Source organism: Taudactylus pleione, unplaced genomic scaffold (assembly GCF_031769625.1).
Source record: "Taudactylus pleione unplaced genomic scaffold, aTauple2 ptg000390l, whole genome shotgun sequence".
NCBI lineage: Eukaryota > Metazoa > Chordata > Amphibia > Anura > Myobatrachidae > Taudactylus > Taudactylus pleione.
The window spans coordinates 1,853,206-1,873,666 of NW_028284791.1; the positions used below are offsets into that span (position 1 = coordinate 1,853,206).

At 46.6% G+C, this 20,461-nt stretch overlaps 1 protein-coding gene across 2 annotated transcripts in view; it reads right to left on the minus strand.

Annotated features, from left to right (window-relative positions):
* Positions 1 to 1,310: 1,310 nt before the first annotated feature.
* Positions 1,311 to 20,461, minus strand: part of LOC148507640 (odorant receptor 131-2-like) — a 35,246-nt gene continuing 16,095 nt past the window's right edge. For both annotated transcript variants that reach the window (XM_088445821.1, XM_088445823.1), the window contains exon 2: positions 1,311 to 2,390. In XM_088445821.1, the coding sequence (XP_088301947.1) occupies positions 1,415 to 2,353 (939 nt within the window). In that variant the 5' untranslated portion in view covers positions 2,354 to 2,390 and the 3' untranslated portion in view covers positions 1,311 to 1,414. The remainder of the gene's footprint in view (positions 2,391 to 20,461) is intronic.

Genomic DNA, 20,461 nt, shown 5'->3' on the forward strand with positions numbered 1-20,461 from the left:
GTTTCTGCCTATGGAGTTTTCGCGCAGGCGAAAATGTCCTGGAATTGAATAGGGCGATACTTCGGAAACAGGCGAAGAGAACAAATCGGTGAAAACTTTTCGCCCATCGCTGCTTTTTGCCTCTAATTGAATACGGCCCTAACCTCCTGGATTTTAATAAGATGAGACAAGAGCTGTATAAGCTTGAGGCTATATGAGTCCTTACTTCTTTGTAATTGGTCAGAATGTTGTCCACTGTTGCTAGGTAGATTATTTTATTTATTTATTTTTTCTGGTTGGTTGGTTTTGGCTAAGGGTGCCCACACACATAGCAATATTTTATTCCGACGCATTGGAACGACAGATCATGTAAAGTATGGCCAAATTGTGAGAAATTCGTGAGTCCCCACTCTTGATCACAATGCGTTGCGCATCCCCGCTGGTCGTACATCGCATCATCAGATCTCCCGTGCTGTAGGGCAGATCTGCCAATCTGGGACCCAATGCACTGGAGAAAAGTCTGAATGCACGATAGATCGTTTGAAGATTGGACACTTCAAACACCAAATCGTGTGCAGGACTGCTGAGGAGAGTTTTCAAGGGAAATCGTGCACAATGTTGGATCGTGAGCACATCGCTGTGTGTGTGGGCATCTTAACACAGAGCTCTAGGGAGTTGCTATATGAGGGCCCCATTTACAAACAAAGGGAAATACCAGCGGGAATTTTCGTTTAGTATCACAGTGATACAAATGAAAATTCCACTGGTATTTAGTAATACTTACCCCTCTTGCGAGGTCCCGCGAAGTCCAGCGGAATCCTCGTCCTCAACGAGGTCCTCTGCTGGGCTGCTGGCAGCCTAACGCTGCCAGCAACGGGGCTCCAGGGTCATGCGCATGCGCGATGGTCCATCTGCGCATGTGCATGACAGGGAGACCCGGCAGTGCCTTGAAGGCTTCGTTGACACCGCCGGGTCTCCATTGCCGGAATCAGATAATACCTGGAATCTGATTGGTTGCTATGGGCAACATCAATTCTTAATAGAATTCCCATCTTAGTAAATTTACCCCTTGGTGTTGTTCCCCTATTCAAATTTTGGACTGCGCTGGAGGCACCACTGTACGCAGGTGCATCGCAAATGTTTCAGGCCAATGTTTTTCAGCCTTAGAAAATTGCAGCCATTTTGTTTCAGATATGCAGCAATAAAAATGACACTTCACCACAATAAACATTATATTGATAAATTCAGATTATTTACACCCAAAGCATATAAAACTGTTCCAGTATATTTTATTTTTAACAAATATAAAAAAAGAGGTGCATACCCCTGAATACCACCACCCCCTCCAAAAAAAAAACCATTGAATACATTTCGTCATTATTCACTTTTTGTATACATTCTAAATCCTGAGATGTTTTTGAGAGTTCCAATGGCCTTATGCTATCACTACATTTGGGATTGTCCTAAGGCGTTTACACAGCACTAATCTCCTTATGTATCTACCGAAGACTTCTTCTCTTATTCCATAAATTAAGGGACTAATGCACCGTGGAAGACACATGAAGAAGAAAAAGTTGATTAAGGGTAACATGTAGAGGTATTTGCGGAGGTACGCTTCTGTCAGGGGGTAGGTGAACGCGGTCAGGCACAGGAGGAGCTGTAGTACATGGAGCATGACGGTTCTCCCAGCCTTGGAAGCAGAGGACTTTCCTGAGTCCACCTTCACAGCCACCAGCATGATCTTGATGTAGGTGAACACGATGATCAGCCCCACCAGGGAAAACGTTAAGACATGGACCAGTGCCCACAAGGTGCTTTGTGCTTGGCTGATTATAAACACGGATTTTAAACAAAGACAATGAAAATAAAAAAAGTCTTGTTTCACCGAAGAGGACAAAATAATGAAATCTGCAACATTAGGCATCAACCCGATTATCCAAATTACTGCAATGGCCAAATACGATTTCTGTCTGGTGCAAAGCGCCCCGTGCCTTAGCGGGAAACAGATGGCAACGTACCGCTCCAGGCACATGACCGCCAGGTTACAAGGAGTCACCGCTAAACCTAAAGAGGTCATCATGACCAGTATGTAGCAAACGGGAGCAGGGAAATAAATTAAATACGCTGACCCGAAGAATAATAAGATTACTAGTACGAGATACACGGTGTCATTGATGAGCATGTGGATAAATAGGATGTAGCGAGCTTCCTCCTGCATGTGAGAAGAGCTGAAGTAGACACTTAAGATTATCACCTTTAAGAAGATGAAAATGCAGAAACAGAGCAGTATCAGGCTTAACAGGACCAGGTAGAGTGGGTCTGAGTGCAGGAAAGCAGCCTTCAGTGCAGTGGTAATCACCGTATAATTCACCATAACTGAGCGCGCTGCAGCTGGATTTTAGTTTTTGAGACTAAAATAAAGAAACATATTTTTATTAAGGATTATTACACTACACAAAGCAATTAGTATAAAGAGCAATTCATCATACATAGTGATTACAAAACATTTTGTTTTTCACAACAATTATTTTCACACCAGGTAAAGGACAATTTGTACTTACAGTGAATCTGCTGTAGAATTATTTGATCAAATATATGAGGAGTTTAAGTAGAGGGGGGCAGGTGGGGCATGTGCCCTGGGTGGTGAAGGGAGGGGGCACCAGTGTGGGAGTTGTAGGCAGCTGTGATTCGAGGAGCAGGGGGAGCAGAGAGGGCGGTCAGCATGTAGTTACCCCCTGCCAAGGACTGTGCTCTGCAGCAATAGGCTGCACAGCCCCTGTCTCCCCGTCTGTCTCTGCTTGGCCCCTCCTCCTCCTCATTGTAAGACGCTTCGATGGGAACAGGACTGTTATGGTAGAACTGAAGACCATTATGTATTGCCGAGAAGCAAACTGGGTGTGGCTGAGAATTTTTAAGTGACATTGTGTTGGATAATGTGGTGCAGTCAAAGGATTTATATGCTTATGTTTATTTAGAGGGAAATTAGTGTTCTCTGGGCCTGATTCAGCACGGATTGCAATTGCAATCGCAGCTGCGTAATCGCACTCAATGAAACTGCAAAAATATGCTAATGTCTGCCACCGCTCAGCCAGCATAGAGACGCCCACAGCTGCTTTCTCACATCCGCCTGTGTTAAACTCCCTATGGTAGATATGTGCACTATACCTTACAGACTTAACACAACTAAAAACTTATCTAAAAATAAACACATGGACAGCAGGAGTTGGATTTAAAATTAAAGGTCAAATTTATTTGACATTAGATTATTAATAATTAATTAATAATTAATAAAATATTAAATTTGGGTTATCGAATTAGATAATTAGAAGTTGCCAATTGAAACTGATAGTGAGTTTAAAGTTAGTATGGTGACGGACAGCAAAGAACGGACACTCCAACAAAACACACGCAGACCAATCACATCACTTGTTGGTGTTCAACTCTCCAGCATAAAGCACGCCCGGACGGGCTGTGTCATCTCCCTGTAGGGACGTTTCTGGCCTATCATTGAACCAGGAGAGCGCACCCATCTAATTGGTAGAACTAAAAGCACATTACCGTTCTTTCCACCACAACACACATAACAAACAACACACCACAAACAGGGAGGGAGGGTGGGATTTCCAGAAACAAAGAGGCTGAGCCTTTGGATAACAGACCTAATATACCAGCAAGGCCAAACCCCCAAGGCACCCTATAGGCTAAGACTAATGATTGACACCAACATCAAAGTTCTTAAAGGTATACTGCTCCCACTACCACGGGGTTTAACCTGGCTCAGTAAGATTGCACCTGCCTTACGCTGTCCTTCTCTGACCACTCCCCCGTCACCCCAAACGCTCACAGCCTGTCACTCACTCTGCGATGGATTCCTGTCTGTGTGCGTAATTGCAGTGCGATCACAGTACGCGCGCAATGCAGTGCATACGCATGTGCAGTACGCAACAATCGACCTGTCTCCGTACGCGGTTGCAATTGTGATCCATGATGAATCAGGCCTTCTGTGCTGAGTACTAGTTGTATAAAGGTATAATGTTGCATATGAGGAGTAAAAATTGTTAGAGAGGAGCACTCAGAGCAGCCTCTGTCGGCAGCCCTGGAGCCACGAGGCACTAGGACCCAGTGGCTCTCTCTCCCCAGAGGTCTGACCTCTGCTATGCGCTTCTCAGCATATGCAGTTACGCCACACATTTTTCTTCTGTGGCGTCCTATCTGTTTGGATGTGCCCCAGAGCTTCTCTTTTACATGGAGGACATGCAAGACCCCACAGTGACCCATTTCCCTGTAGGACCGCCACTCAGTACAGAGGGCCTGATTCACTACCGTTTGCAACTGCGATTGTAATAGCAATTACACACACAGTCTCACTGCGATAATATGCTAATCCATTGGGATCGCTATGCCGTCACAGCACAACATAAGGATGCCCACTTTACCTTACACACATCCATAATGTTTAGCAAGACTGTGAAACCATCGGTACAATCAAGCACCATCGCAGCCTCACGCACACTTGCACAAGCTCTGACCTTACCCAGAAATTGCTAACCTCATCGCACGCTACTATGCGTTAGGCATCACAGTGGATAATTTTATGCACGCCCCTGCAACGACATTCAAATGCACTGGGACACCTGCTTTTCACCGACCCGCCCTCTCTGACACCAACCACAAAAGGTCCTTCCTGGCAATCACCCTGCGATGGGTCTGCATAGTCACTGCGATCGCAGTCCCGATCGCAGTGGCCGGTTCATGCACACGTAGTGCGATGCATATGAATGCGCAGTACGCACCAATCGGATGTTTGCGTGCGTATTAGTAGTTGTGGTCCTTGCTGAATCAGGCCCAGAGAGCTTCCTACTATAATCCTGCAGGGTGTATGTGCACATACACCTGGTGCACCACAATGCCCAGCAGGGTGTGGTACTCCCAAGTTTGTTCCCAAATAGGGGTCCCCCAATATTTTTTTTATGTATGTACACATAGATATACTGCAGCCCCATTCCACATAATAGGCAGGTATAGTGAAATTTGACTGACCTTGCTCTCCCTGAACCCCACTGAGCATGTGCAGACAGGGAGGTAGAAAGTGCCCCTTGGTCGGCGACCCATTTTAGGAGGGAAAATCCTGCCCCATGGATTGGTAGCTTGGGTGTCCAGGCAGAGATCCCTGTAGGCAGACTGTTTCTGAGTCCCCCCTGTCCACTCATAGATGCCGGACCGACAGGGAGGAGAGTGAGGGAGAGGTTATAAATTACCTTCCTCTAGGCTGTCAGTGCTGAGTCTGGGAGGAATTTCTGTAGAAAGAGTCTGTGGAAGAATATCTGGAAAAGGAGTCAGGGAGGATTTGTCTGTGGAGTGCCCCTGGATTTATAAGATAGGGGTACAGAAACCCCTCTCCTTTAAACTGTATTACAAATACTGCACCTGGTATGCTGTCTGTAATGAGTTGCTGTGGAGTGTACATGGATCTGTACAAATAGGGGTGCAGTAACCCCTCTCATTTACCCTGGATTACAAATACTGCACCTAGTATGCTGTCTGTAATGAGTTGCTGTGGACTGCCCTTGGAGCTGTAAAACTAAGGATGCTATAACTTTTCTGTTTGCCCTGGATTACAATTACCAGACTTCATATTAGCCCGGAAGGCTACCTATCCAATCTGCCAGGGGAGGTGCTCTGATGCTGGATGTGGGTCCCTGGAGGAAGCTTGCCTGGGGATTTGCATAGAGCACCCTGCTTTGGAAGAAGCCGCCTCTGAATAAAGGACTGCCTCCCTAAGTGCCTGTTATCAGGAGTCACTGCGCATGCTGGGAGAGAAGAAGAGCTGCCTGGGAAGGAGGTCTCATCGCTCCATCATCGCGGATGAAACCCCAGCTGAGGAAAAGGTCCCACCAGTGACGAAAACCCTGCTGGCACCCGCACAGGCAGAAGAAAAGACAGCCCCAGAGGAAGAGTGCTTCAGGACCCCTCCTGCTGCTGTGTGTGTTTGCTGGACAGAGCCCCTGTGGAAAGGGATTTTCACCTGTTGCTCCTTGTAAAATACCTGCCGGAGGTCTGCAGCTGGGAGCTCTGGTGCGGTGCTGTGCATCCCGGAGTTGCCCTGGACATCGGAGGAGGCTGAATAGCCACTGCCAGGGGTGAGATCATACCAGAACCTCCCTATACTCTGTCCCTCCACAGCTCCTCTCTTCCCTCCATTAAGGCCCTGCCCCTCTGTACACCTATCCTATCTGGGTCCCCTGGGTCTATTGCATTATCCTTTACCTTGTGGCTAAACATGATTAGACTGGGAGACTAGGTTTTGTGTAAAAGCTGGGACTGGGGGTTAGTCTCCCACACAACTGGGTGTAGAAAGGAGTAATAGTGTTTTAAATTAGGTAAAGTGTGTGTGTAGTGATGAAATAGGGGGGAAGTATAAAGATAGGTCACCCCCTCTTTTCCCCAAGAGTTGCATTGGTGGTCATTTACTTTCCTGTGAACCTCTGGCTCATGTCCAGGAGGGGACCTGCCTTATGGGTGTCGGCTCATGTCCGATGCCACTGTGCTTGCAGCTAATTATTTTGCATAGACTATTTGTTGTTACAGCTGGTGCACTACAAGAACCTATCCAACCTACATGTGTATAATCCTGCTTGGAGCTAATTATTTTGCATAGACTATTTGTTGTTACAGCTGGTGCACTTCAAGAACCTATCCAACCGGCAGGTGCATAACCCTGCTTGCAGCTAATTATTTTGCATAGACTATTTGTTGTTACAGCTGGCTCTCTACAAGAACCTATCCAACCTGCATGTGTTTTCCCACGTTTTTCTCAGCAAAAAGGGAGTGTTAACCCAGACTGTATTTCACAGCTATAGACTGCCGGAGCACCTTTGATTCAAGCTAGACCAGCAGGTTTCATTTTTAGGTCTCTCATTTGTTTTTTTGGTAAAGCAAAATTCTGCAGGAATTGTGGTTCTTGTTGGTTTCACATTGCTTGCCAGCTGGGGTCACCGGTAGATGACGGGGAGGTAATAAATAAATACCTTGTCATTGAATAGTGTAATTAATTTAATTCCATCTGTATGTGGTTAAAATCTCCTGTCGTTTGTTGTTAAATATTAACAAATAATAAAATTGAGTTGCACCTTCCCTCCTGACTGGTCATTGTGTCTGCAAAAGGCGAATTCAGGCTTGTCTCTCTGTCACAGTGTGTCCTATCTGAACACGGGGAAATCGGCCACCGAAGCAATCCGAACACACCTGAACCTGGTGCTAGTGGTGCAGCAATGTACAAACCAGTCAGTACATCACATAAATTTTTGGCGTCAACGAACAGGATACGGAGATTCCACACAAGCCTACCCTTACAGATACAATGGAGACCAAACAGTCATCTCCAAGCAGCAGTTCCCAGGAGGGGACCAGCCTTACCCCTATCACTATGCCTTACTACTTTGGGGCCCCATGGCTGCCATGTTATTCCGGTGAAGTGGGAGATAAAGGAACAGGGAGTCTGAAAGACTTCAAAGCAAAACTAAGGTCCATGTTCAGATTATACTCGCTGACTGAAGCACAGAAAGTGGAAGTCCTGATAGGACAATTAAAAGGGTCAGCTTAAGAGAAGTCACATCCTGGCCAAATCGTGAAAAGAACACAGTCGAACAGATATTCGAGAGGCTAACAACAACCTTTGCAAAGAAAACTATGTCAGAGCTGAAGATGCGGTTCTATGCCAGGACACAGCAACATGGAGAATCACTCCGTGATTATGCCCTTAGTCTTCAGGAGGCGTTGAAGGCCATTCAGCAAGTGGATGAAGACGAAGTGAGAGATGCTGATAAAACCCTAATTGAACAGTTCACAGAAGGCGTGAGGGGAGAACCCATGAAAATCCAGCTACGATTATTGCGGCGGCAAGATCCAGAAGCGACCTTCTTGGACTTTAAAGAAACGGCCATCCTTGTTGTAGGTGAAATTACCAGATCAAGAAATGGGGAACGGGACCCAGTAACAGGGTCAGCGGCCCAAAGCAATCAGCAATCTAAAATGGATCCATTAGTATCCTTAAGCAAACAAGTACCTGAAATTGCTAAGGAAATACAGTCCTTAAAAGCCGACCAGCAGGAAGATTCGATCGGATGGAGAGCCGAGAGGAGGCCATACAGAGAATACTGGAGAAACCCAGGACAAAGGCCCATGGATCAGTTTGACCAACAGGGGCGCCCTATCTGTCGGCGATGTCATCAAAGCGGACACCTGGAATGTGAATGCTACGCGGAGGCGTTAAACTCTGAAGTCCTGAGGCCGAGGACCAACCCTCAGGAAGAACAGAGACAATAGGTCCACTCTTAGCAGAAGAGCAACCCAGAACTATGAATCCACGCAATACTACATCCACAAGCATAAGAAGAATGCTGGGTCAGGTGGTGTGGTTTAACGTACAACGCGGATATGGTTTTATAAACCCAAATAACCTCACGTCGGATGTGTTTGTGCACTTCACGGCCATTAAGAAGAACAACCCCAGGAACTACCTGCGCAGTGTGGGAGATGGAGAGATGGTGGAGTTTGAAATTGCAATTGGAGAGAAAGGTGCTAAAGCCATAAATGTGACTGGTCCTGGAGGTCTTCCCATACAAGGCAGCCGATATGCAGCTCGTCGCAACAGGCGTCATTCTAATAACAGAATGCATCGCAAACGGCGGTCATACAGAAGAAACCACAATGTTCCAACTCAGTCACAGGAACATCCACCACAAGTTCCCAGTGTGTCCACTCCCAGTGAAAGGAAGGAAGTTAAGAAGATAGACAAAGGAGTAGGAACAAACATTGTGTGGTCAGGGATAGAAGACTTGGTGAACAACCAAGATACGGAACTGTCTGCACACAAAGAGATTGTACTTAACCCAGGAAAAAGGCAGCACATGAGACAGATCGCCTGCTTCCCTGTCAAGAGCCAATGCATGAGAGCCAACTGAGGGTGAAAGACAGAGATGCTGGTATGGCCTCATGCAAACAACCAGAGTTGCTGACCACAAATCAAGGAGGAGGTCCAGATCAGGTAGCTGACTCATTTGTGACAAAGAGGTCAAGTGTCCCTGCAGACCCGACCATTAGCAATCCAATGGATGTGCTACTGCTCACAGACTTTCCAGTAACATGGAAGAACGTCAACACTCCGGGCCCCAAAGAAACAATTCCTGAAGCCGTGACAGGAGAAGAGGGACTCAGATGTTCTGAGAGAAGCACAAAAGGGGTCTTACCTCTTAGATATAGAGACTGAATCTAGTGTTACGTGAATATAATTTGTTACGTGAAAACTGCATTGTTACTTTGCAAAGCAAACATCCTTACTAGAGGTAATATTGTGTAAGACACAAATTGCTACTGAATATTGTTTGAAATTGTGAAGGTCAATATGTGAGGACACGTATAATTTTAGGGGGGAAGTATGTGGTACCCCCAAGTTTGTTCCCAAATAGGGGTCCCCCAATATTTTTTTTATGTATGTACACATAGATATACTGCAGCCCCATTCCTTATTATAGGCAGGTATAGTGAACTTTGACTGACCTTGCTCTCCCTGAACCCCACTGAGCATGTGCAGACAGGGAGGTAGAAAGTGCCCCTTGGTCAGCGACCCATTTTAGGAGGGAAAATCCTGCCCCATTGATTGGTAGCCTGGGTGTCCAGGCAGAGATCCCTGTAGGTGGACTGTTGCTGAGTCCCCTCTGTCCACTCATAGATGCCAGACCGACAGGGAGGAGAGTGAGGGAGAGGTTATAAATTACCTTCCTCTAGGCTGTCAGTGCTGAGTCTGGGAGGAATTTCTGTAGAAAGAGTCTGTGGAAGAATATCTGGAAAAGGAGTCAGGGAGGATTTGTCTGTGGAGTGCCCCTGGATTTATAAAATAGGGGTACAGAAACCCCTCTCCTTTAAACTGTATTACAAATACTGCACCTGGTATGCTGTCTGTAATGAGTTGCTGTGGAGTGTACATGGATCTGTACAAATAGGGGTGCAGTAACCCCTCTCATTTACCCTGGATTACAAATACTGCACCTAGTATGCTGTCTGTAATGAGTTGCTGTGGACTGCCCTTGGAGCTGTAAAACTAAGGATGCTATAACTTTTGTGTTTGCCCTGGATTACAATTACCAGACTTCATATTAGCCCGGAAGGCTACCTATCCAATCTGCCAGGGGAGGTGCTCTGATGCTGGATGTGGGTCCCTGGAGGAAGCTTGCCTGGGGATTTGCATAGAGCACCCTGCTTTGGAAGAAGCCCCCTCTGAATAAAGGACTGCCTCCCTAAGTGCCTGTTATCAGGAGTCACTGCGCATGCTGGGAGAGAAGAAGAGCTGTCTGGGAAGGAGGTCTCATTGCTCCATCATCGCGGATGAAACCCTAGCTGAGGAAAAGGCCCCGCAAGTGACGAAAACCCTGCTGGCACCCGCACAGGCAGAAGAAAAGACAGCCCCAGCGGAAGAGTGCTTCAGGACCCCTCCTGCTGCTGTGTGTGTTTGCTGGACAGAGCCCCTGTGGAAAGGGATTTTCACCTGTTGCTCCTTGTAAAATACCTGCCGGAGGTCTGCAGCTGGGAGCTCTGGTGCGGTGCTGTGCATCCCGGAGTTGCCCTGGACATCGGAGGAGGCTGAATAGCCACTGCCAGGGGTGAGATCATACCAGAACCTCCCTATACTCTGTCCCTCCACAGCTCCTCTCTTCCCTCCATTAAGGCCCTGCCCCTCTGTACACCTATCCTATCTGGGTCCCCTGGGTCTATTGCATTATCCTTTACCTTGTGGCTAAACATGATTAGACTGGGAGACTAGGTTTTGTGTAAAAGCTGGGACTGGGGGTTAGTCTCCCACACAACTGGGTGTAGAAAGGAGTAATAGTGTTTTAAATTAGGTAAAGTGTGTGTGTAGTGATGAAATAGGGGGGAAGTATAAAGATAGGTCACCCCCTCTTTTCCCCAAGAGTTGCATTGGTGGTCATTTACTTTCCTGTGAACCTCTGGCTCATGTCCAGGAGGGGACCTGCCTTATGGGTGTCGGCTCATGTCCGATGCCACTGTGCTTGCAGCTAATTATTTTGCATAGACTATTTGTTGTTACAGCTGGTGCACTACAAGAACCTATCCAACCTACATGTGTATAATCCTGCTTGGAGCTAATTATTTTGCATAGACTATTTGTTGTTACAGCTGGTGCACTTCAAGAACCTATCCAACCGGCAGGTGCATAACCCTGCTTGCAGCTAATTATTTTGCATAGACTATTTGTTGTTACAGCTGGCTCTCTACAAGAACCTATCCAACCTGCATGTGTTTTCCCACGTTTTTCTCAGCAAAAAGGGAGCATTAACCCAGACTGTATTTCACAGCTATAGACTGCTGGAGCACCTTTGATTCAAGCTAGACCAGCAGGTTTCATTTTTAGGTCTCTCATTTGTTTTTTTGGTAAAGCAAAATTCTGCAGGAATTGTGGTTCTTGTTGGTTTCACATTGCTTGCCAGCTGGGGTCACCGGTAGATGACGGGGAGGTAATATATAAATACCTTGTCATTGAATAGTGTAATTAATTTAATTCCATCTGTATGTGGTTAATATCTCCTGTCGTTTGTTGTTAAATATTAACAAATAATAAAATTGAGTTGCACCTTCCCTCCTGACTGGTCATTGTGTCTGCAAAAGGCGAATTCAGGCTTGTCTCTCTGTCACGGTGTGTCCTATCTGAACACGGGGAAATCGGCCACCGAAGCAATCCGAACACACCTGAACCTGGTGCTAGTGGTGCAGCAATGTACAAACCAGTCAGTACATCACATAAATTTTTGGCGTCAACGAACAGGATACGGAGATTCCACACAAGCCTACCCTTACAGATACAATGGAGACCAAACAGTCATCTCCAAGCAGCAGTTCCCAGGAGGGGACCAGCCTTACCCCTATCACTATGCCTTACCACTTTGGGGCCCCATGGCTGCCATGTTATTCCAGTGAAGTGGGAGATAAAGGAACAGGGAGTCTGAAAGACTTCAAAGCAAAACTAAGGTCCATGTTCAGATTATACTCGCTGACTGAAGCACAGAAAGTGGAAGTCCTGATAGGACAATTAAAAGGGTCAGCTTAAGAGAAGTCACATCCTGGCCAAATCGTGAAAAGAACACAGTCGAACAGATATTCGAAAGGCTAACAACAACCTTTGCAAAGAAAACTATGTCAGAGCTGAAGATGCGGTTCTATGCCAGGACACAGCAACATGGAGAATCACTCCGTGATTATGCCCTTAGTCTTCAGGAGGCGTTGAAGGCCATTCAGCAAGTGGATGAAGACGAAGTGAGAGATGCTGATAAAACCCTAATTGAACAGTTCACAGAAGGCGTGAGGGGAGAACCCATGAAAATCCAGCTACGATTATTGCGGCGGCAAGATCCAGAAGCGACCTTCTTGGACTTTAAAGAAACGGCCATCCTTGTTGTAGGTGAAATTACCAGATCAAGAAATGGGGAACGGGACCCAGTAACAGGGTCAGCGGCCCAAAGCAATCAGCAATCTAAAATGGATCCATTAGTATCCTTAAGCAAACAAGTACCTGAAATTGCTAAGGAAATACAGTCCTTAAAAGCCGACCAGCAGGAAGATTCGATCGGATGGAGAGCCGAGAGGAGGCCATAAAGAGAATACTGGAGAAACCCAGGACAAAGGCCCATGGATCAGTTTGACCAACAGGGGCGCCCTATCTGTCGGCGATGTCATCAAAGCGGACACCTGGAATGTGAATGCTACGCGGAGGCGTTAAACTCTGAAGTCCTGAGGCCGAGGACTAACCCTCAGGAAGAACAGAGACAATAGGTCCACTCTTAGCAGAAGAGCAACCCAGAACTATGAATCCACGCAATACTACATCCACAAGCATAAGAAGAATGCTGGGTCAGGTGGTGTGGTTTAACGTACAATGCGGATATGGTTTTATAAACCCAAATAACCTCACGTTGGATGTGTTTGTGCACTTCACGGCCATTAAGAAGAACAACCCCAGGAACTACCTGCGCAGTGTGGGAGATGGAGAGATGGTGGAGTTTGAAATTGCAATTGGAGAGAAAGGTGCTAAAGCCATAAATGTGACTGGTCCTGGAGGTCTTCCCATACAAGGCAGCCGATATGCAGCTCGTCGCAACAGGCGTCATTCTAATAACAGAATGCATCGCAAACGGCGGTCATACAGAAGAAACCACAATGTTCCAACTCAGTCACAGGAACATCCACCACAAGTTCCCAGTGTGTCCACTCCCAGTGAAAGGAAGGAAGTTAAGAAGATAGACAAAGGAGTAGGAACAAACATTGTGTGGTCAGGGATAGAAGACTTGGTGAACAACCAAGATACGGAACTGTCTGCACACAAAGAGATTGTACTTAACCCAGGAAAAAGGCAGCACATGAGACAGATCGCCTGCTTCCCTGTCAAGAGCCAATGCATGAGAGCCAACTGAGGGTGAAAGACAGAGATGCTGGTATGGCCTCATGCAAACAACCAGAGTTGCTGACCACAAATCAAGGAGGAGGTCCAGATCAGGTAGCTGACTCATTTGTGACAAAGAGGTCAAGTGTCCCTGCAGACCCGACCATTAGCAATCCAATGGATGTGCTACTGCTCACAGACTTTCCAGTAACATGGAAGAACGTCAACACTCCGGGCCCCAAAGAAACAATTCCTGAAGCCGTGACAGGAGAAGAGGGACTCAGATGTTCTGAGAGAAGCACAAAAGGGGTCTTACCTCTTAGATATAGAGACTGAATCTAGTGTTACGTGAATATAATTTGTTACGTGAAAACTGCATTGTTACTTTGCAAAGCAAACATCCTTACTAGAGGTAATATTGTGTAAGACACAAATTGCTACTGAATATTGTTTGAAATTGTGAAGGTCAATATGTGAGGACACGTATAATTTTAGGGGGGAAGTATGTGGTACCCCCAAGTTTGTTCCCAAATAGGGGTCCCCCAATATTTTTTTTATGTATGTACACATAGATATACTGCAGCCCCATTCCTTATTATAGGCAGGTATAGTGAACTTTGACTGACCTTGCTCTCCCTGAACCCCACTGAGCATGTGCAGACAGGGAGGTAGAAAGTGCCCCTTGGTCAGCAACCCATTTTAGGAGGGAAAATCCTGCCCCATTGATTGGTAGCCTGGGTGTCCAGGCAGAGATCCCTGTAGGTGGACTGTTGCTGAGTCCCCTCTGTCCACTCATAGATGCCAGACCGACAGGGAGGAGAGTGAGGGAGAGGTTATAAATTACCTTCCTCTAGGCTGTCAGTGCTGAGTCTGGGAGGAATTTCTGTAGAAAGAGTCTGTGGAAGAATATCTGGAAAAGGAGTCAGGGAGGATTTGTCTGTGGAGTGCCCCTGGATTTATAAAATAGGGGTACAGAAACCCCTCTCCTTTAAACTGTATTACAAATACTGCACCTGGTATGCTGTCTGTAATGAGTTGCTGTGGAGTGTACATGGATCTGTACAAATAGGGGTGCAGTAACCCCTCTCATTTACCCTGGATTACAAATACTGCACCTAGTATGCTGTCTGTAATGAGTTGCTGTGGACTGCCCTTGGAGCTGTAAAACTAAGGATGCTATAACTTTTGTGTTTGCCCTGGATTACAATTACCAGACTTCATATTAGCCCAGAAGGCTACCTATCCAATCTGCCAGGGGAGGTGCTCTGATGCTGGATGTGGGTCCCTGGAGGAAGCTTGCCTGGGGATTTGCATAGAGCACCCTGCTTTGGAAGAAGCCCCCTCTGAATAAAGGACTGCCTCCCTAAGTGCCTGTTATCAGGAGTCACTGCGCATGCTGGGAGAGAAGAAGAGCTGTCTGGGAAGGAGGTCTCATTGCTCCATCATCGCGGATGAAACCCTAGCTGAGGAAAAGGTCCCGCAAGTGACGAAAACCCTGCTGGCACCCGCACAGGCAGAAGAAAAGACAGCCCCAGCGGAAGAGTGCTTCAGGACCCCTCCTGCTGCTGTGTGTGTTTGCTGGACAGAGCCCCTGTGGAAAGGGATTTTCACCTGTTGCTCCTTGTAAAATACCTGCCGGAGGTCTGCAGCTGGGAGCTCTGGTGCGGTGCTGTGCATCCCGGAGTTGCCCTGGACATCGGAGGAGGCTGAATAGCCACTGCCAGGGGTGAGATCATACCAGAACCTCCCTATACTCTGTCCCTCCACAGCTCCTCTCTTCCCTCCATTAAGGCCCTGCCCCTCTGTACACCTATCCTATCTGGGTCCCCTGGGTCTATTGCATTATCCTTTACCTTGTGGCTAAACATGATTAGACTGGGAGACTAGGTTTTGTGTAAAAGCTGGGACTGGGGGTTAGTCTCCCACACAACTGGGTGTAGAAAGGAGTAATAGTGTTTTAAATTAGGTAAAGTGTGTGTGTAGTGATGAAATAGGGGGGAAGTATAAAGATAGGTCACCCCCTCTTTTCCCCAAGAGTTGCATTGGTGGTCATTTACTTTCCTGTGAACCTCTGGCTCATGTCCAGGAGGGGACCTGCCTTATGGGTGTCGGCTCATGTCCGATGCCACTGTGCTTGCAGCTAATTATTTTGCATAGACTATTTGTTGTTACAGCTGGTGCACTACAAGAACCTATCCAACCTACATGTGTATAATCCTGCTTGGAGCTAATTATTTTGCATAGACTATTTGTTGTTACAGCTGGTGCACTTCAAGAACCTATCCAACCGGCAGGTGCATAACCCTGCTTGCAGCTAATTATTTTGCATAGACTATTTGTTGTTACAGCTGGCTCTCTACAAGAACCTATCCAACCTGCATGTGTTTTCCCACGTTTTTCTCAGCAAAAAGGGAGCATTAACCCAGACTGTATTTCACAGCTATAGACTGCTGGAGCACCTTTGATTCAAGCTAGACCAGCAGGTTTCATTTTTAGGTCTCTCATTTGTTTTTTTGGTAAAGCAAAATTCTGCAGGAATTGTGGTTCTTGTTGGTTTCACATTGCTTGCCAGCTGGGGTCACCGGTAGATGACGGGGAGGTAATATATAAATACCTTGTCATTGAATAGTGTAATTAATTTAATTCCATCTGTATGTGGTTAATATCTCCTGTCGTTTGTTGTTAAATATTAACAAATAATAAAATTGAGTTGCACCTTCCCTCCTGACTGGTCATTGTGTCTGCAAAAGGCGAATTCAGGCTTGTCTCTCTGTCACGGTGTGTCCTATCTGAACACGGGGAAATCGGCCACCGAAGCAATCCGAACACACCTGAACCTGGTGCTAGTGGTGCAGCAATGTACAAACCAGTCAGTACATCACATAAATTTTTGGCGTCAACGAACAGGATACGGAGATTCCACACAAGCCTACCCTTACAGATACAATGGAGACCAAACAGTCATCTCCAAGCAGCAGTTCCCAGGAGGGGACCAGCCTTACCCCTATCACTATGCCTTACTACTTTGGGGCCCCATGGCTGCCATGTTATTCCGGTGAAGTGGGAGATAAAGGAACAGGGAGTCTGAAAGACTTCAAAGCAAAACTAAGGTCCATGTTCAGATTATACTCGCTGACTGAAGCACAGAAAGTGGAAGTCCTGATAGGACAATTAAAAGGGTCAGCTTAAGAGAAGTCACATCCTGGCCAAATCGTGAAAAGAACACAGTCGAACAGATATTCGAAAGGCTAACAACAACCTTTGCAAAGAAAACTATGTCAGAGCTGAAGATGCGGTTCTATGCCAGGACACAGCAACATGGAGAATCACTCCGTGATTATGCCCTTAGTCTTCAGGAGGCGTTGAAGGCCATTCAGCAAGTGGATGAAGACGAAGTGAGAGATGCTGATAAAACCCTAATTGAACAGTTCACAGAAGGCGTGAGGGGAGAACCCATGAAAATCCAGCTACGATTATTGCGGCGGCAAGATCCAGAAGCGACCTTCTTGGACTTTAAAGAAACGGCCATCCTTGTTGTAGGTGAAATTACCAGATCAAGAAATGGGGAATGGGACCCAGTAACAGGGTCAGCGGCCCAAAGCAATCAGCAATCTAAAATGGATCCATTAGTATCCTTAAGCAAACAAGTACCTGAAATTGCTAAGGAAATACAGTCCTTAAAAGCCGACCAGCAGGAAGATTCGATCGGATGGAGAGCCGAGAGGAGGCCATACAGAGAATACTGGAGAAACCCAGGACAAAGGCCCATGGATCAGTTTGACCAACAGGGGCGCCCTATCTGTCGGCGATGTCATCAAAGCAGACACCTGGAATGTGAATGCTACGCGGAGGCGTTAAACTCTGAAGTCCTGAGGCCGAGGACCAACCCTCAGGAAGAACAGAGACAATAGGTCCACTCTTAGCAGAAGAGCAACCCAGAACTATGAATCCACGCAATACTACATCCACAAGCATAAGAAGAATGCTGGGTCAGGTGGTGTGGTTTAACGTACAACGCGGATATGGTTTTATAAACCCAAATAACCTCACGTTGGATGTGTTTGTGCACTTCACGGCCATTAAGAAGAACAACCCCAGGAACTACCTGCGCAGTGTGGGAGATGGAGAGATGGTGGAGTTTGAAATTGCAATTGGAGAGAAAGGTGCTAAAGCCATAAATGTGACTGGTCCTGGAGGTCTTCCCATACAAGGCAGCCAATATGCAGCTCGTCGCAACAGGCGTCATTCTAATAACAGAATGCATCGCAAACGGCGGTCATACAGAAGAAACCACAATGTTCCAACTCAGTCACAGGAACATCCACCACAAGTTCCCAGTGTGTCCACTCCCAGTGAAAGGAAGGAAGTTAAGAAGATAGACAAAGGAGTAGGAACAAACATTGTGTGGTCAGGGATAGAAGACTTGGTGAACAACCAAGATACGGAACTGTCTGCACACAAAGAGATGGTACTTAACCCAGGAAAAAGGCAGCACATGAGACAGATCGCCTGCTTCCCTGCTTCTCAAGAGCCAATGCATGAGAGCCAACTGAGGGTGAAAGACAGAGGTGCTGGTATGGCCTCATGCAAACAACCAGAGTTGCTGACCACAAATCAAGGAGAAGGTCCAGATCAGGTAGCTGACTCATTTGTGACAAAGAGGTCAAGTGTCCCTGCAGACCCGACCATTAGCAATCCAATGGATGTGCTACTGCTCACAGACTTTCCAGTAACATGGAAGAACGTCAACACTCCGGGCCCCAAAGAAACAATTCCTGAAGCCGTGACAGGAGAAGAGGGACTCAGACGTTCTGAGAGAAGCACAAAAGGGGTCTTACCTCTTAGATATAGAGACTGAATCTAGTGTTACGTGAATATAATTTGTTACGTGAAAACTGCATTGTTACTTTGCAAAGCAAACATCCTTACTAGAGGTAATATTGTGTAAGACACAAATTGCTACTGAATATTGTTTGAAATTGTGAAGGTCAATATGTGAGGACACGTATAATTTTAGGGGGGAAGTATGTGGTACCCCCAAGTTTGTTCCCAAATAGGGGTCCCCCAATATTTTTTTTATGTATGTACACATAGATATACTGCAGCCCCATTCCTTATTATAGGCAGGTATAGTGAACTTTGACTGACCTTGCTCTCCCTGAACCTCACTGAGCATGTGCAGACAGGGAGGTAGAAAGTGCCCCTTGGTCAGCGACCCATTTTAGGAGGGAAAATCCTGCCCCATTGATTGGTAGCCTGGGTGTCCAGGCAGAGATCCCTGTAGGTGGACTGTTGCTGAGTCCCCTCTGTCCACTCATAGATGCCGGACCGACAGGGAGGAGAGTGAGGGAGAGGTTATAAATTACCTTCCTCTAGGCTGTCAGTGCTGAGTCTGGGAGGAATTTCTGTAGAAAGAGTCTGTGGAAGAATATCTGGAAAAGGAGTCAGGGAGGATTTGTCTGTGGAGTGCCCCTGGATTTATAAAATAGGGGTACAGAAACCCCTCTCCTTTAAACTGTATTACAAATACTGCACCTGGTATGCTGTCTGTAATGAGTTGCTGTGGAGTGTTCCTGGATCTGTACAAATAGGGGTGCAGTAACCCCTCTAATTTACCTTGGATTACAAATACTGCATCTGGCATGCTGTGTGTAATGAATTGCAGTGGACTGCCCTTGGAGCTGTAAAACCAAGGATGCCCTGGATTACAATTACCAGACTTCATATTAGACCGGAAGGCTACCTATCCAATCTGCCAGGGGAGGTGCTCTGATGCTGAATGTGAGTCCCTGGAGGAAGCTTGCCTGGGGATTTGCATAGAGCACCCTGCTTTGGAAGAAGCCCCCTCTGAATAAAGGACTGCCTCCCTAAGTGCCTGTTATCAGGAGTCACTGCGCATGCTGGGAGAGAAGAGGATCTGCCTGGGAAGGAGGTCTCATCGCTCCATCATCACGGATGAAGCCCCAGCTCAGGAAAAGGTCCCGCCAGTGACGAAAACCCTGCTGGCACCCGCACAGGCAGAAGAAAAGACAGCCCCAGCGGAAGAGTGTTTCAGGACCCCTCCTGCTGCTGTGTGTGTTTGCTGGACAGAGCCCCTGTGGAAAAGGATTTTGCACCTGTTGCTCCTTGTAAAATACCTGCCGGAGGTCTGCAGCTGGGAGCTCTGGTGTGGTGCTGTGCATCCCAGAGTTGCCCTGGACATCGGAGGAGGCTGAATAGCCACTGCCAGGGGTGAGATCATACCAGAACCTCCCTATACTCTGTCCCTCCACAGCTCCTATCTTCCCTCCATTAAGGCCCTGCCCCTCTGTACACCTATCCTATCTGGGTCCCCTGGGTCTATTGCATTATCCTTTACCTTGTGGCAAAACATGATTAGACTGGGAGACTAGGTTTTGTGTAAAAGCTGGGACCGGGTGTTAGTCTCCCCCCCAACTGGGTGTAGAAAGGAGTAAAAGTGTTTTAAATTAGGTAAAGTGTGTGTGTAGTGATGAAATAGGGGGGAAGTAAAAGATAGGTCACCCCCTCTTTTCCCCAAGAGTTGCATTGGTGGTCATTTACTTTCCTGTGAACCTCTGGCTCATGTCCAGGAGGGGACCTGCCTTATGAGTGCCGGCTCATGTCCGATGCCACTGTGGGTGATGTATAAAGTATTTTATGTCTAGCTTTAAAGTAAATGTAATGCCATGTGATATGTATTTGGCTCTGTTTACTGTTTGACTCATGTGTTAGCTAAAGTGGTTGATAGTGGCCCTCCGTGGCCCTTTATCTGTTAAAGTACTCTGTAAAGTCGTTCACTGCTCGCTGTGTTATTATTGTCAATTCTGATTAATATTTTGCTTACATGAAATGTTTGAATCTTTACTATATTGGGGTTAATATAAATTGTCTCTTATACACTGCTTGGCCCGGTATCCATTCAAAATCCATTCATGCTGCTGTAATTTATATTACTTGTGCTGTCATCTCATTAGCAAAAGATGTATGCTTACTGTGAATTTGTTGCTTTGTCAATTCCCGTGATGTAATGTA